The sequence below is a fragment of the Petaurus breviceps genome, unplaced genomic scaffold, assembly GCF_028583685.1.
Source record: "Petaurus breviceps papuanus isolate PSGF00001 unplaced genomic scaffold, PetGlider_PUasm1.0 216, whole genome shotgun sequence".
NCBI classification, from domain to species: domain Eukaryota; kingdom Metazoa; phylum Chordata; class Mammalia; order Diprotodontia; family Petauridae; genus Petaurus; species Petaurus breviceps.
The window spans coordinates 5798130-5816337 of NW_027185867.1; the positions used below are offsets into that span (position 1 = coordinate 5798130).

General features: G+C 41.2%; 1 protein-coding gene across 1 annotated transcript in view; it reads right to left on the minus strand.

Moving 5' to 3' along the window:
- The window catches only part of CACNA1C (calcium voltage-gated channel subunit alpha1 C), an 879081-nt gene that overhangs the window by 167467 nt on the left and 693406 nt on the right, over positions 1-18208 (minus strand). Inside the window, exons 11-13 of the mRNA XM_069094317.1 lie at positions 15856-15882; positions 10777-10937; positions 8988-9213 (exon numbers count right to left, since the gene is read on the minus strand). Coding sequence (XP_068950418.1) covers positions 8988-9213; positions 10777-10937; positions 15856-15882 — 414 coding nt within the window. The remainder of the gene's footprint in view (positions 1-8987; positions 9214-10776; positions 10938-15855; positions 15883-18208) is intronic.

The following is an 18208-nucleotide window of genomic DNA, read 5'->3' on the forward strand; positions in this document are numbered from 1 at the left end:
AGCTGTTGAAATGCTGCAGAGTGACTGGGACAGAGCAATAGGACTTTGGTAAGACAAGCTGGGTTGAGGGGGCCTGGTTTTCTTTGATACTATTGTTTGGAGCAGGTGAAAAGATTCCATCTTCACAATGCAATCAATGCACGGAAGGCACTCGGTAAGGGCACGAATGCACACCTTTGAGGTAGACACCACATAGGATAACAGGATTTCCAACTTAATTGCAGAAAATCCTCCTGATTCCCATTTTCAAATACTTAATGCTTGTTTTTCCCTTCTCCCTAGTGCTGTTCTAACCCAGATCCTGCTTTTCGGTCACTGTTATTATCTATGCATGACCTTCAGAAGGTCCAGAGCCCTTCATATTCTCTTTGCTAAAAAGGCCATCTCCGGTTGTCCTGATCTGTATCTTGCTAGTGGACCCAGGCAGCTCTGGACGAGGAAGTGAGGCTGGTGACTTTGCACAGCCCTCCTTCACTTACATCCAATGCACTTGCAAGTCACGGCATCACCTTCAAGCTGTGTCATGGCCCTCAAGAATGAAGGACAAACAAGAAACAACAGCTAAAAGGGTAATTAATAAGTGCTAATATGGACTTGGGTCCCTGGGCTTGGCAGGGAGAGCTGCTTATCTACATGTTTCTCTGAGGCAAACTCTTGTCCTCAGATATAGTGGAAGAAGGACAAAGGAATCCTGAGGGGAACTAACTCCCTGCTTAAGGAGAACCTTGATCAAACTTCTTGGGGAGGAGGGGGAGAACTCTTGAACTATGTTGAGTGCTTGAATCAAACAGGAGCCAGAGCAGTAAAAGAGAATAATGATGTGGAAAAGCAAAGGCAGAACTTACCTTTCCTTAATTATGAGATTTCTATCTGATATTCCCAGGGGAAATCCTGAGTGAGTCCACAACAAAGAAATGTACTGTAATACCTACCAAATCGAACCTGGTCTATGTAAAGATTCTGGGCCATGGAACAATCGTAATTATTATGAAAAGAGTAATAATAAAAGCAACAAATATTATATAACTAGACAAATAATTATATAATAAATATTAATAAATTAATACAATTATTACCATTAAAACACTATATTCAAGAGGGGCTTTACAATTGCCAAAGTATTTTCATGCTAATACTTGAATTGTCCCTCTACGTGTAATTTTTATTCTCTAGTTATCTTGTACTTTCTCTGTTTGCATCTGTTTTTATGTTGGATCTCCCAGGAGAATGTGGCATTGTTTTGTATTTCTGCCTTTATATTCCTAGTATCTAGGACAGTTGGGGCAGCTAGGTGGAATGGTGGATAGAGTGCTGGGCCTGGAGTCACAAAGACCTGAGTTCAAATCTGGCCTCAGACACTTACTAGCTGTGTGACCCTAGACAAGTCACTTAACTGTGTTTGCCTCAGTTCCTTATCTATAAAAAGAGCTGGAGAAGAAAATGGCAAACCAGTCCAGTATTTTTGCCAGGAAAAATGGAGTCATGAAGTCAGACACAAGCGAAACTATTGAACAACAACAATGTAGCACAGTGGCCTACACATGTTTGCAAATGTTTGGTAACTTGTATTGAAGAGAGATAATTAAGAACGGAATTGTGAAAGCATATTAAGACCTACCCCTTCTCCATTCCCTATTTAAGCTACATATTACAAAATAATATTAGAGCAATTCTTCAGTCTAAACACCTTGGTTAAATCTGAATTTTTCTTATCTTTCTTTAGTTATCGATTTCAAAACAATGTCGTGTATTGAAATATTTTTACATTATTTTTTTTTTGTTTACTTTTTAGAGGGCAATTGGGGTTAAGTGACTTGCCCAAGGTCACAGGGCTAGTTAGTAAGTGTTAAGTGTCTGAGGTTACAATTGAACTCAGGTCCTCCTGACTCCAGGGCCAGTGATCTGTTCACTGCACCACCTAGCTGCCCCTTGTTTTTATGTTACTTGTACTGAAGGCCTAACCAGTTAATAAAGGGAGAAGCCTATTAAGTTCAGGAAAGATTCCTTCATGAAGTGATTAGAGTGGTGATCAGATGAGGAGCAAAAAGAAGCTTTTATAATTTAATTAAGGAAATCATCTCTTGAATGTTCCTTTGGCTAAGAAATAGGAGAATAGTTAAAGAGGGACAGAATGGTTCTGGGAAAATGATTCTCTAGTGCCCACTGAAAGTTGTGTCTATTATTCCTAGATTTTTCCCCTTGATTAATTTTGATTACAGGATTTTGACTTTGTTCATTAACCCCATAAATTATATGTAGGAAAGTGGTTTGGGTAGAGAGGTTTTTAAAGGTGAGATGGTTTTCTGTCCCTTTGGATTTTTTCTCTAAGCAGAGATGCTTTGAACTATTTAATTAATAAATTTGTCTCTGGTATATTTGTACCTAAAACACATATTACAGATTCCCCCCCCCCTTTTATAATGATAAAGATACCTCGATACCTAACTGAAGCTTTCTTTCTTTTTTTTGAAGGGGGGAAGGCAGGGCAAGTGGGGTTAAGTGACTTGCCCAAGGTCACACGGCTAGTGTTAAGTGTCTGAGGCCAGATTTGAACTCTGGTCCTCCTAACTCCAGGGTTGGTACTTGAAGCTTTCTTCTTGATGTAATAATAATGAAAGATTATTAAAAATGAGAATTTTGTGGTCAGAATTGGCATCTGTCAAAGTGCTTGCTATTAGGAACAAATATAGAATACTGTGAACTTCTTGGTGATCTCCATCAATTACTGCTCAACTAATAAGAATGCAGTAAACTGCAGTTGAGGCTTTCAGCCTTTTACAAGCTTCAAACACCCACAAACTGCCTCCCTTACCTGTGCGTTTCACTTTAAATGAGGATATTTCCTAGCTTTTCCTGAAATATTGACATTTAGTATAGAAAAACATACCTTCATGTCTCTCTCCCTGACTGCAAATCCCAACATTTTATGACTTTAAAATGTAGTTTCCCTCCCCAACTTTCTCATTTTAAGAGGATCCTAACTTCCCTCTTACAGTCTCCCTTTTCAGCCCTTCCATAGGTCTCTCTCCTCCTCTTCTTGACCTCTTCCATTTTGCATTCTTTTTCTCTACCTCCCTTGTTTCAAGTCACCATCTGTTTGTGGAAGCTTTTATCTTTGCCTGCTAGTTTCCCCTTGGGGAAGTCTGTTGCTGGATTTTAGACTTTTCACTTACTCTCCTTTGGGGCCCAGGGACTTCTTTCTTTTCTCTTGAAATACAAAACGACCCAAGTCTTCTCTGGGTTCAAACTTTTATCTAGTTCTAACTGTATGCACCTCAAATAGCTTAGGGCCAGGGACCTTTAATCTTTATGTGACAGAGAGATCACTGCATTAGCTAGAAGTAATTAATGATCCCATTAACAGTGGCATCAGCCTTTGGGTGTCTTATAAACTTCTCTTGCTTTTCCTCTTCTTTGCCCCATTAAGAATTATGGCGAATTTTCTGCTTCTCTGATCATTTTGTTTCCACTCCCATGCAACTTATGCCCTTGTCATCATGCAAAGGTTAGTGGCTCCTCCTACCTTCCTGAATCCATTCACTAATCTTTGGATCGTCACATTATCTTCAGAAGTAAATTTGTTCCATCTGTATTTGAAAGTGTACAACTGGGGATGGGGATGAGGACTGGGTCTGTGATTTCACTTGTACAGGGTACTCCCGGATGAGGAAATTCCCTCTATTGATGCAAGTTGGTACCTTCCCTGCAACTTGGAGTTGTTTTTTTTTTTTTTTTTTGAGGGGGAAAGGCAAGGCAATCAGGGTTAAGTGACTTGCCCAAGGTCACACAGCTGGTAAATGTGTCAAGTGTCTGAGGCCACATTTGAACTCAGGTCCTCCTGACTCCAGGGCTGGTGCTCTATTTACTGCACCACCTAGCTGCCCTGCAATTTAAAGTTTTAGAGTGAACTGAGAGGTCAAGAAATTTGCCCAGGATCACAGGGCCACTGCCTAAATGGGATTTTCTTAATACCTCTTAGGGGAGACCTGGATATGGACCATATCCAGTTTTTATTTGAGAGATTTTCCTTGGAACTTTAGGTAGGGGCACAATAAACCAAGAGGACATGAGAAAAGCTTCTATTTGGAGATCAGGCTCCCTCAGAACTAAACTGGTCTGGTTGAGCCCATAGCGAGTCTTTTTGTGGGAAATAATGTCCCAAGATGGAAAGTAACATAGTAGATAAAGCACTAAGGACACTAATTATCCTATACCCCCTGGGACAAGTCTCTAAAGTTTACACAAATTGGAGCTATCACAAAAGAATGACTGATTTCATTTTCCTTCTGGGTTCAGGAAAAATTTTAATTTTGTAAACTTATAACTCTTAAATGATTTTTAAAAATCAGATACTCTAAGAAAAATGCCTACTTCCTAGATGCTGTTATATCATCTTGAATAGATTTAACATTCTCTTTATTTTTAATCACCTATTTATTCAAGGCAAAATAATTGCCTTGAAGTATTTTTTTTTAATTTTAAAGTATGTTTAATAAAATAAGGAGTTTTTAATGGAGTCCCACTTGATTGGGGATCATATGAGGCAGTCTGGGATACTGGATGGAGAGTTGGCCTTGGAGTCAGAAAGAGCTGGTTTTGAAATCTATTTCTGACACATAGCTGTGTGATTCTGGGCAAGTCATTAAGTCTCTGTGCATTGGTAAAGGGTGTTTCCTCATAGGAAGCCCCTTACAAAGATAAAATCACAGGTTTTGTCTAAAATATGTAATTACATAAAAGAAAAGTACTTGATGCATTTTTTTGTGTGTAAGATTACAGGGTGTTTCAATAGTTTTAGTAAAGTTTTAAGGTATGAAAGCTTAAAGTTGCACTGAGATTTTGGGGATCATAAATATAATATATAGGTATGTATATACACCATATATATATATATTCCCTCTCTTTTTATATGTATGTGTGTGTGTGTGTGTGTGTATACACACACATAACAGAGGAGATATTTGGATTCAGATCTTTTGATTCTGAATGCAATGTTTTGCTTTGTTTTTCTATCAATGTCCTTTCCCATCAATATTTATCAGTACTCATAGGGTCTGGAGAATCAAATATTGAAATGATTGTGTTTACAGCCCCATAAGCTATAAAATAAGTAACTGCACAGTATACAGACCCTTCCCAAGGAGGGGCTCTATTGAAAACTCGACGTTTTCTTGAATCAGTTTTTTAAAAATGATGTTAAGGCCATTATTTTGCTATGAAAATAGATAAAGTGGTGATTAAAAGGAGAAAAAATGTTCAATTCAATCATGATGATGTAACAACAGCTAAGAGGTAGGTTTATGTTTTTTTCCAGGAATGTCCAAAAGCACACTGACTTTTAATAATTACTTAAGAGGTCAGGTCACCTAGTAGAGTGAATAGAGTTGACCCTAAGCCAGAAGACCTGATCTGAAGCCCCTCCTCTGACACATGGGCTATGTGATTCTGAACAAGTGTCTCAGTGCCCCAATTTTCTAAGATTTACCAGTAAAAGGCAGATAATCCTATTTGTATTACCAACCCCAAAGAGTTGTTGCAAAGAAAGTGCTTTGTGAACCTTAAGGTGTTATAGAAATATGAACCACTATTATTATTATTATTATTATTTTTTTAAAGCTATTGGGGTTAAGTAACTCGCTCAAGGTTACACGGCCAGTTATTTCTGGGTGTGGTGCTGAGTATCTGAGTCCAGATTTGATCCAGGTCATTCTGACACTGGAGCCGGTGCTCTTACTCGCTGAGCCACCTGGCCACCCCTAAGCAATTGGGGTTAAGTAACTTGCTCAAGGTTACATGGCCAGGTGTTTCTGGGTGGCTGCTAAGTGTCTGAGCCCGGGATTAGATTTCCAGGTCTTCTCAACACTGGAGCTGGTGCTCTTACTCGCTGTGCTACCTGGCTGCCCCAGAACCACTATTATTAATATAAGGGTAGCATATCTGGGAGGATGGGGGAAGAATATAGGTTCTCGTTCCTTTCCTTCCCTCCCCCAATACTCCTAAATTCGTAAGAATGCCTATGATACCCTCTTCACAAATCAGTTCCTCTGTGTGTGGGAAATAGGACTAGTTCTATATTGTCCATTTGTAAAATCATAAATACACATCAATTTTCTGGGGAAATCAGATTACTTCAGGTGATTTGAATGATTAAGAGGAGGTTGCCTGCATAGAGTAGGTAATCAGTAATTACTTTGATGAATGAATGACTATCCGTAAAGAATTATATATAACATATAATCAAAGAAATTCTGGAATAGGATTATTTATCACCAGGTAAGTGGTAGCAATGTGATTTAGCTAAAACCTACTTGAAAATGTAAGGGCTTCAAATTCTGGTGATACATCAGAATCAACATTATCACACAGCAGCATTCTGTTCTTCTCCGGATAGAGTTTCTCTATGTACTTAGAGAATTTATGGCTAGAAGGGACCTTGGAAGGTATCTAGTCCCTTTCATTTCACATATGAGGAAACTGAAGCCCAAAGAGCTGGATGACTTGTTCAAGGTCACACAGTCCATGCAGTATACTACTTGGACTATATATCCCAAGAAAGTCACGGACAGTAAGAAAAGATTCATATGTAAAAAAAAATTCACAAGGGCCTTATTTCTGACTAAAAAAGCTGGATTCTAACTATATATATAAAATGCCTGAGGAATGACTGAACAATTCATAGTATATGAATGACATGGCATATTGCTACCCTATAAAGAATGAAGAATATGAAGATTGATTGAAATGTGGAAAGACTTGTGTGAAATGATACAGGTTGAAGAAGGCAGAGTTAAAAGAATAATATACACGATGGCTATAGTAAATAAAGTCACTATGGAGAGGTAATAAAACTGGTCAAATACAATGGTTAATATTAGAACCATTCTATCAAAGTAAAAGGATATACGTTCTTTTTGTTAACAATTGATAATCTGATTTTTTTGTTGACGTACATAAAAAAGGGTTAGTTTGGGTGTTTGTTGGAAAGTAACTATTGACTCAGAACAAAACATATCAATAATTAAAAAAAAAACCCAATTGGTCTGGAGCAGGAGACTGGGTCAACAGCTGCTCACCAAGTAAGCTAGTTTTCTAAATCATGGGATTGAAAAAGAATCATAGGAGCCTAGATCTTGAAGTGGAAGGGGCATCAGAGGCCATCTAATCCAATCCCTTCATTTAAAAAACAAACTAATTCTGGGAAAGGTTAAGTGACTAGCCTGACAAAAATATTAAATTGAAGAATGTGGGACAGATAGTTGAATTCAGGTCCTCTGCCTTGAGAACCAGAGTTCTTTCCACTGTGCAACACTGCCTTTTGTTGTCGCTCTCACAACACCTCTGTTCTGACCACCCATCTTGCTCTTTGACTTTACAGTCTTAAGATCATGGGACCAGAGAATTGCAAAGTTGAAGGGACTGGTGAGATCATTTAATCTAGTCCCCTCTCCAAAGAAGCCTATTTCGTTTTTGGATGGCTTTAATTGCTAGTCAATATTTGCTTAGACTGGCGCAGAAATCTGGTTCCCTGTAGCTTCTAACAGTTAGTTCTAGGCCTGTGGACAAACAAGCATTCCCTTCCTTCTTCCATATTTCAGTGTTTCACATATTTGAAGACTCTGCAGTCATATTCCCTTTGATCATCTTCTTTTCCAGGAGGCACATTTTTGGTCCCTTCTGATCTCTTTGGTTCTTCTTTGTTTTATTTCAGTCCTTTTTTGCCATGGTCTCTAGTCCTGGTTGTTGGACATGCTTCATGGCCTTCAAGCATGCTTCTGGACATGCTTCATGGACTTCAAGCATGCTTCTGGACATGCTTCAATTTTGTCAATGTCTTTTCGAAGAAATGGGGGCTAGAATGGAACACAATACTCCAAATGTGTCCTGATCAGGGCTAAGTATTATCTCCTAACTCTTTCATGTGATTTTATGTTCCCTGAGGGCAGGGACCAGGTCTTCTATATCTCTCCTCTGCTCTTCACAGTGCCCAGAACAGAACTGCATACAAAATAGGGGCTTGATATTTATTTTTTTTGGTAAATGAACGTATGTGTATGTGTGCATGTATAACATGTGGGATACTTCAATCTCTTTTCCTCCTCCTCCCTCTGTGAGATATGCTGAGGCCAGGGAGAATACATTTATCGCTTCCACATTGTGGGGGTTATGGCTGCAGCACCTTTGTGAGCTGGAAAATTCATGTAAAATTTTTGGTTTTCCCTTTGGACTGGCAATGATGTTTTCTGGCTTCCCGGATTTCCTTTTCTTTTTTTAATTGATATTATACAATATTATACATATATTTTATGCATTTCTGAGTTTCTAAACTTTTTCTGTGTCATCCTCTGGTCTGTGGCTTCTGCAAGACTCCCCCCAAATTCCCATTTAATATTTTATGCTGACTTGAGATATAGCAACACTATGATAGGGAAAGTCGTGATGTGGAAGAGATAGCTGTAGTGTGACTTTGGGCTAGCTTCCATTGTAATAACTCACATTTCATTATAATTTAAAGTTTGCAAAGCACTTGCTTCACAGCAGCCCTATGAGCTAGCTCTCCTCATTTTCAGGCCAGGAAAATGAATGCCTAAGAGAGGCCACATGACCTGCCCAGCATCACAGTTCATTTTCTCTGAGCTGGTCTATGAACACAGGTCCTCTCTAACTCCAAGTCTGGAGCTCTTTCCCTCTGCCACACTCCCCCTATTATAACAGACTTCATCTCTAAATATGTTTCAAAGATTCTTTGTGTGAAATGTGTTGATTAGTTCAAATGCCCCAGGAATTATGCAGCTAGACTAAAGTTCTTAGAGAGAGAAAGAAAGGGTTGATGGAGAGTTGAATGGAAGTTTGGAGACCATCATATTTAATTCTCTCTCCCATCCATTTTGCAGACCACCCAGGCCTTTCTTTTCTACCCAAGCAATGTCCCTCCATGGAGATTCCTCCTTCATGGCTTCTATGTCCCAGAGTAATGGGTGACTAAGTACCTTGTAATTTTGAATATCCTTAGCAGCCGGACACATCTCAACACTGAGATCCCCAGGGGGGACATGATCTTGGTCTCTACCAGGATGGTCTCCAGGATTCCTCCACACACGATGAAGCAGTCAAAGCGGTTGAACAGAGACACAAAATAGGCCTGGAGGCCAAGACTGTACATCTTCAACAGCATCTCTGCAGTGAAAAGAGCCAGCAGGGCCTTGTTGGCAGTGTCTGGCAGGATCCAGGAGAGGAGGAATTTGGGGATGGGGAAAGCAAAGAGGGAAAAATTATTAACTAAAAAAAAAATCTCCCCTTTCCCCAAAACATTTTTGACATCCTAAATCCCCCTTATCACCTCAAAGCAGGAGAAAAGCTAGAGCCTACATGAGGGAAGATGGATGTTTTAGGGGGCAGTAGTCACCTGAAGAACTGGGGCCATGTTTAGTTCTCTGGGTACAGTCCCTAGCTTGGTGCCATACTTAAAGCAGGCATTTTATCAATGCTCTTTGGGAGCCCTGGTGGGGGTTGTGATATTGATGAAGAAGTTGATGATTATGAGGACTCACTTCGTTAGTTAGTGAGGGGAAGATGGATGAGCCAGACTTAGAACTAGGGTGAAGTAGCCTGAACTTTGCCCCAGGGTTTCAACATCCAGGGGGAGGGCAGGGATGCTTCCTCCCTACTGTGGTCTTTTGTCCCCTTGTTTCATAGCTCTCTACTGACACTGTCATGTGGTACTATCCGTGAAGGCCTCCCAAGTCTACCTTTTTTCACTGCTGGGCCTTGCTTCTCTCCCCACATCCTCCTTGTTGGGGAGTCTGTGACCAGGTATTTCATGACAGGGAGGCTAAAGCAAGCATATGCCAGGAAAAGCTTGAACCAATTGGAGAGAGCTGATTGTTAAGTTTTCAGCATGAGCCCCGATATCTCAGAAAGCAGTAAATGCTACAGATCAGGGCTTTATTATTTTGTTGATTATCTAGACTTAAGAAAGTGATTAAAATATTAATAATGCAGATTAAACTCAAAACTTAAACACCATTTACCTAGAGCCATATTCTCTAGGAAATAATGGCATGACTGCATTAAAGTAGAATGGGCTATAATTTGTGCATTCATTCTCTCAAAGAAATTTGTCCTGGGCACCAGAATTTCTAGTTATGGCTCTGAGATAAATACAAACTTTCTTGAATTTCCAGTGTGCACCAACCATGGTTGGTTGTTCTTACAATGTAGCCCTCCCCTTTTAAAAATTTTATCTCTAGTCTAGGGGCACAATCATATCAGATCCTCTTCTCTCTAGTACCTCCTAGTGCTTCCTCTTAGGAGGATTATTAGGGTTGTCATTTGTTTCCTTTATTTTCTTATCCTCATCCTCCCTCTCTCCCTCCCCCAACCCTCCTGACTCCAGACTTTTCTGGTCAACAGATGTCCTTTGTGGTGAGCACAGTTGGACCTGTACACAGTTCTGAAAATTCCCTTTGGCAAGTGAGCTGCCAGAAGGGCCTTGTCTCCTATCACCTGGACATAACAAGCAGTGTGTTGGGGCTGGCAGATGGTATGGGCCTAGTCAGATAAGGGGAGCTTATTTATAAAGTATTTCTTGCATTTTATGACAGCTCTGGCCTGGAGTATATCCGTTGTCATAACTTTTGGCCAATGCCCCATTAAATTATATCTATGGGCCAAATCTCCATAAAGCTTCTGACTACTGGTGACTTCCCATCCATCTGGTTCAAAGCCAGGTGAGCAGGGACAGGTGGGAACTGGAACTGAGGCCGGGGTGCCCCTCACCTTGGACTTCTGTGAGCCAGTGGGGCTGGTTGTAGTGCTCTGAGGCGATGGTAAGGGTGTTGAGGAACACAAGGAAAATAACAAGCCAGTAGAAAACATTGGATTTGACAGCAGCCCGGCACTTCCTTCTGCAGAACCGGTTCCATCGGCGCCAGTAACGGCTGCAAAATGGGAAAAAAAGAGGTGGATGAGGCGGGGAAAGGGAATGAAAAGTTAGGGACCTGTCAGTGTGGGTCTCAGAGCAGCTGCTTCATTTGGATGCTTTGATGAAATAGCCTGATCTCCAAGCTTCCTTCTGGCCTGAAAGTTTTACGATTCTACAATTATGAGATGGTGGGAGCAATAGCCTGCTTCCACTTCCTTCCTTCATGTCAAACCTAGACCAAGGGTAGTCAATACAGGTAGCTGCCCAGGATGGGGAGCATCTTGGGAACTCAGTGGGATGGAGAGTTTTATATAAGAACATGAGGAAGACCCATGCTTGTGATTTCATACACTCAGGGAACTCCCTGTGTGGGAACTTCCTTGGGTGAATGTTTATCCATAAATCCATAGCCCATCGTGATTTATGGTTCTAGAGAATTTCCTTGGGGCATTGTGAGGTTGATTTGTCCATAATCACATAGCTAGAAAGTAGCAGAGAAAAGATTCGAACCTATGTCATTTCGGATAAGTGTCTGAGGCAGCTGTATAGTACAGTGGGCCCAGAGTCAGAAATAATAACTAATAACAATAATGCTTATTGGTAGCGAGGTGGCACCATGGATAGAGCATTGGACTTGGAATCAGGAAGACTCATCTTTAAGAGTTCAAATCCAACCTCAGACACTTAGTGGCTGTGTGACCCCAGGCAAGTCACTTAACCCTGTTTGCCTTGGCTCTTCATCTGTAAAAATAAGCTGGAGAAGGAAATGGCAAACCACGCGAGTATCTTTGCCAAGAAAACCTTAGATAGTGTCACAGTCAGATATGACAGAAACAACCCAACAGCAATAAAATAATGCATATGCCAAGCACTTTGTAATTATCATTTCATTTGATCCTCACAAGAACCTTTGGGAGTTAGGTGCTATATCATCCCCATTTTACAGATGAGAAAATAGAGGCAAACAGAGGTTATTTGCCCAGGGTCACACAGTAAGAGTCTGAGGTCAGTTTTGAACTGCGTTCTCTCTGACTCCAGGCCTGGTACTTTATGCACTGTGCTACCTAGATGCCCTAGGAAGACTAACTTCAGGAAGACTTGAGTTCAAATCCAGTCTCAGATACTTGTGAGCTAGTAAGTATGACCCTGGGCAAGTCATTTAACCTCTGTTTGCCTTAGTTTCCCAAATGTAACATGGGGGATAGTAAAAGCACCTATGTCCCAGGGCTGTTGTGAGAATCAAATGGGATGATATTTGTAAAACACTAGTGTCTGGCATATAATAGGTGCTTAATAAATGCTTGTTTTCTCTCTTCCTTTCTGACTTTCAAGGCTGGCCTTCTATGTCATTCTACCCCTCAAAATTATTTTTCAAGTGTAGGACATCCTGTTGTCCATGGCATAGTCTCATTACTGATTTATTTTGTGATAGATCAAATAGCATATATTATAGGAAAGCCCAAAGCCCAAAGTGAACACATCTTTGTGACTGCATACCATAACAATGAAAGAAAACATTTTATCAAGAATTCTTTTTTTTTTTTTAAAGCAATCGGGGTTAAGTAACTTGCTTATGGTTACACAGCCAGTTATTTCTGGGTGTGGTGCTAAGTATCAGAGCCCAGATTTGATCCCAGGTCATCCTGACTCTGGGGCCGGTGCTCTTACTCACTGAGCCACCTGGCCGCCCCTAAACAATTGGGGTTAAGTAACTTGCTCAAGGTTACACGGCCAGGTGTTTCTGGGTGTGTGCTAAGTGTCCGAGCCTGGATTCGATCCCAGGTCATACCGACTCTGGGGCCGGTGCTCTTACTCGCTGTGCTACCTGGCTGCCCCTTATCAAGAATTCTTGTCTTTCATTGATGTTGAGTGGGCCACAGCCTTTAGCATCTGACCAGGAGACAGTCTTGTCTTGGCTCTGCCTTTTCTTCAGAAACCTTCTGACAAAATGTGCCATTTTTACTAAATGACAATATGTTATCTGGGAGAATGGGAAGACAAAGGGAAGATAAAGCAGAATGGAAGGTCGGATGGCTGAACACAGTACACTGCAAATATCTATGTCTTGTGAAAAAGTTTTTGCTGACTTCAGAGAAAACTTGGTTGGATAAGAAACATTAACTCAGAAAAGTGAGGTGTCTTTCCCAAGGCCGTACAGGTAGTGTTTAGCCAAGCCAGGATTCAAGCCCAGGTCCTCTGACTCTAAATACATTCTACCACTCTTTGAGGCTCAAATTAGAAGAAAGGAATATGTGAAAGTTGTTTTTCAAATTACAAAGCAGTATATAATATACAAATGAACTTTACTGCTATGTTATGTCATCTTTAGAAAAGTGTCCCCCCAAAGTACAGATTTTCTTCTAAGTTCCTAGGCCTTTGGGAGAGTCTGACATTTGTTTATTTTGACTTGCTACTTTTCTGATCAGAGTACTACTGGGAAACTCTGGTCAAGTGGAGTGTTGGCCTCAGAAAAATAAATCTTCATTGGATGGAGGTAGTGTAGGGCATTGTAGCATAAAGTACGTGGAGTTCTCTCTCCTATAGTTCTCTGATCCGTAAAATAAGGGGGTTGAAGGAGATAATTTTTAAAGTCCATCCCAAACTCAGAAGTTTTATTCAATTTGGCATTAAGTCCAATTTAAATGAAAAATGAGGAGCACAGCAGGGGAAAAGGAGCCCTCTCCCTTCCCCTCAGGTAGCTTCCTACCTTGCAAAGTGAGCAGGGAAGGCAGATAATCAGGAAGGTATCGCTCTAATGTAACATGCCTATTACCATAAGTATTCGGATAAGAACTCTAAAATGGCAGTAAAACCTTTATAAGGCGTCCTCACTCCCTCCTTGGAGGATGCCTGCTGTATGAGCAATTAAAAAATCCAGGCTTTCAAAAAACATATTTCAGGGTACCTGAAACCTGCTGGACAAAGGGGTTTGAATTTGAGAGGGACAAAGGAGAAGTGAAGCAATGTGATTGCGATGGCCAGAGGCCTCTGGAAGTCTCCGGGTGCAAAATCCCCATTTAGGCCTCGCCTGGGCTGGCCCAGCCGTATTTTGGTCTTTTAAGCCAGAAGGAGTTGTATGCGGAAGGACACATGACTCTTCTGAAGCCTGGCTTTTCTTTTCACACTTTCTCCAGGCCTGAGTGTGAATGTCAGGGATCCCTGATACGCATAGCCTTCCTCGCTACAGCTGCCCTGTTACCTTGATGGAGAGATCATAAGACTATTGGCTTAAAGTTAGACCCTCTGAACTCCAGAATCGTACTCTTCCTGTTGGATAAGGCTTTCAACAAATGGGGTGGTGCCCTATTCAGCTCTCCTTGTATACAGTCATTCATGAATATCGCACTCATTTGGGTTGGAATAAGGGAGTAACTGCTACCCAGAGAAGGTGTTTAGAAGCTAATTACACACCTCCCACACTTACAAAATATAGTCTGCTTAGCAACGGGTTTCCTGGCAACACCTTCTATTGTATAACTTATTTGTGTGTGTGAATATGTATATGTTTACATATGCATGTAGGATATGGAAATGACATGGTAGAATGGAGGGGGAGGGGGGGAATATTGCCTGTTATTCATGTCCCCTTCATGCTGACAAGGAAACGTGTTTGTTGCTGTGGGAAGAAATTCTCCCCAAGGCATAGGGGTGTCTGGACATTGCTGCTCCTTGTTCCCATCTTCCAAAGGGCATTAAGTACAGACTACTCCAAAGGCTGCAGGGCTCGAAGCCCTCTGGGGACAGTCAGACTCTTTGGCCAGAATTAGTAATTCTGTATTCAGCCTTTCAGGGACCCTGTCTGTGTTTCATGACACACGATTCACCATAGGAGTTTAACAAGCATTATGCCAGTGTACTGGAAAGGGCACTGAACTTGGAGTTCTGGGTTCCGACTCTGACTCTGCCATTTACTAGCTGTATGACCTTGGGAAAGTCACCTCTCTATTCTAAGTCTAATTTAGGGGTTAGGCTAGATATTCTCTAATGTCCCTTTCTACTATGATTTGATGAAATAGGCTCATAAATGGTAATACTACTCACAAAACCAATAAATGAATAGTGTGCATCTGTAAAGCTGGCTCAATCATCTATGGTATGTATGATTTGTTCTAGTTCCCCACCTCTCTCATCTCACTGCTTTCCCATGAAGTCACTGACATCAGGATTGACTTATTTGGACATTTCAGTAAATTTGACTCTTGAGAAATTGGCTTTTCTTGACTTTCTGCATCTTGGCTTGCCCTATACACACAAAGGAAGAAATCACTCTCTTAGGCAGCACCCCACCACCCAACTTGGTGGGCAAAGCTTTGGTCATTTGAAAGAAGCAGGTTGTAATGGAAATGCAGATTTAAAGATCTTCCCTGCCCCTAGGCTAACGTGCACCTGGAGCCTGGGGTGGGAGGCTTGTTTTTCAGTAGATACTTTTTGATTGGCCAGTGGGTCAATAAGGTTGTTACATTCTCTGAGCCAGTAGAAGGCTATATAAGCCCTGATGTGTAGCTTTGTCTTGGGACTCACTTTGAGAAATGTTCTGTGATTTGATCTGAATTCTGGGAAGCCGTTGTTGAGAGTCCCCCGGCTTTGAAAAACCCAGAATGTGGAAACCCAGATGTTGACTGGGTATGGATGTAATGGTTGGACAGTTTGGAAATCTGTCTACTTGATGTTTCTGTCTTGATAATTATGCCTGTATACTTTGAGGTTCAGGGTGCTGACCTTTTTCCCCTGAACAAGGTAAACGATATATGTCTGACTGATTAAAGTAAGCTTGTTAACCCATTTTGAGTTGCTTTCCTTTAACAAAGCAGATCCAAGAACCTGTGGTAGCTGCAAACCCTGAGGACGCGCTTGGGGTGCTTGCTGCTACACAGGTGTGGGACAGGAGGGACAGGAGAAGGGAAGAGAGGAAAGGAGAAATGTATCTCACTCACCTGAATTTTGATTTGGAGATTCGGTGCCTGAAAGAAAACAGAACTGTGTTACTGAATCATATATACTTTCATGCTAATTCAATTAGTGCCCAGATCAGGGGTGGGGATTCTGTGGGCTCAAGGTCATACGTGGCCCTCTAGGTCCTTCATTTCTGTGAAGTTTGGATTCAGTTAAAGGGCTGCATGAGGACCTAGAAGGCCACATGTGGCTTTGAGGCTGCAGGCTCTCCACCCCTGGCTCAGATGTTGACTTTCTCCTGATACTAAAGAATCCAACCCAATGGATGGTGTTTCCTGACCCATTCTTATGCTCCCATGTCAAGGCAGAGGGCTGTTACAGTTACATTCTCTCAGTCATCCAGAATCCATTCAGTAAGGCCCTTGAGGCTGGGTCAAGGGAAAATTCTGGAGAGATCTTCCTGCCAGTTGGTTATTAAGAAGGATCTGTTCTTGCTCGGACATATAAAAGAAGTGAAGGCCTTTCATGGAGAGGGGTGTAGTTCACCATTAAGTCCCAGTATAAGTGGCACCTGCAATGGTTCCTTTTCTCCTTGTCCCCTTGCCCTGAGTCAGAGACTGAATAGCATTTGGGTTACAAGAACAATGTAAAAGGCAAAATAGCCCAGCTGGAAACAGAGAAGCCAAAACAATCTTGTTTTGAGGACTGGAAACTGGTAAAAAAGTAGTATTGTCAGTCATGTGTAGCATTGAAGACTCATGGAACATTCAAAAAATAAGAATATGGAAAGGAAATTCATGAAATAGTTTGTTCATATGTGCAAATATATGTACTACTTTTAAGGCTGATCTGTGGGATTAGATTTGGATGCATAACTAAATTAAAAGGCAACTTTTCAAAAAGAGACCCAAAAGAAGATCTAAAGGAGTCAGAAATTAGCAAGGACCCAAATAAGAGAAGCATGGACAGGGAGAGAAGAAGCAGAGAAATCAGCAAAGATCCACAGAGGAGAAAGAAAATCAAAAGGAAAGACGTTAGCTATCAAGAGGATGTGGGGAGTGAGGCCAGTGAGAACATGAAAGAAACTTTGGAATGAAAACACAGAAGGTTTTTTCAGTGCTAGACATAGAGTACTGAAAATTAAAGACTTTTCAGGTGGAGAGAGAATGATCAGGATGGAAACAGAGAAGCAGAAAGATAGAAAGTAAGAAGAAAAGGAAGGAGGGAGGTTTGCTGTTTGGAGCAGAGGATCTGGAAGCTTTCCACCTCCCAGATTACTGTGTATTTGTTTCTATTTATTTGTTTGTGAACAGGTTCAACTGAACAGTAGAACATAAACTCCCTGAAGGTAGGAGCTGTTCCATTTTTTTGTCCTGGTATTTGGACATTGGGTATTTAATAAATGTTTGATGATTGCTTGATTCCTACTCTAAATCTATGAGCTGATGTCATTCCAGATTTGCTCAAAGGAACTTATTCTGTAGAGGAAGAAAGCCCTAAAACTTTCAACATTTTTTTAATTAAAAAAATTAGTGAAAAGATGAAAAAGTGGCATCTGGCATCTCAAGGACACTGAGCCTCAGAGAACCCTTTACCCTAAACCCACCCCTCCTGATTGGCAACTTCCACCCCCGCCCCAAATACATTGTAGGAAGGACCCAGGTAGGCTTCATCTCTTTCTCTGGACCCCTCCTCCTCCTCCTTGATGACCACATCCTCTCCCCACCTCTTTCCTGCTTTCCAGCTAGTTCCCCTTTACATATGGTGTTCCCCCATTAATATGTTAGCTGTTGAAGAGTAGGGACTGTGATACTTGCTTGTATTTATATTCCCAGTGCTTTGTACATAACAAACACTTAAAAATAATCTCTCATTTCTCTCTTTCCCTTCTCCCCCCCCCCCCCCTCTGTCATCTGTCTGTCTTTACTGCTAAAATATGGTTGCTAGTAGCTAGCTCCCTACCCCCAGAGTCTACATACTTGGGTAGGAGGCTTTAATCATATGTTATCAAGGAGCGTGGGAAAGGAAAGAAGAGGAAAAGGAGAATATTTTTATTTAGAGCCAGAATCAAACATTTTAAAGTTGCTAATTGGGTCATGGAAATTCCAAGGTGTTCTACCTCCAACCAGGGACATCTTTAGCTTGAGATATGTCAGGGCTTATTTTTGAAATAGAGGCTTTCCTGGTAAGGAGAACCCAATTTCCCCCTTATCATTAGAAGTGGACTTAGGGGTTGAATGAGACTCTCTCTAACCTTGGGCCTTATTCTTTTGACCCCAAGGAAATTCTGAGTTGGTCTTCTTTGGGGATACCCCAAGGAAGGTAGAGAAAAGAATTCTGCACTCAGAGGAATCCAGTTTTTACCCCAGCTCTTCCACTTATTCCTTTCATAGC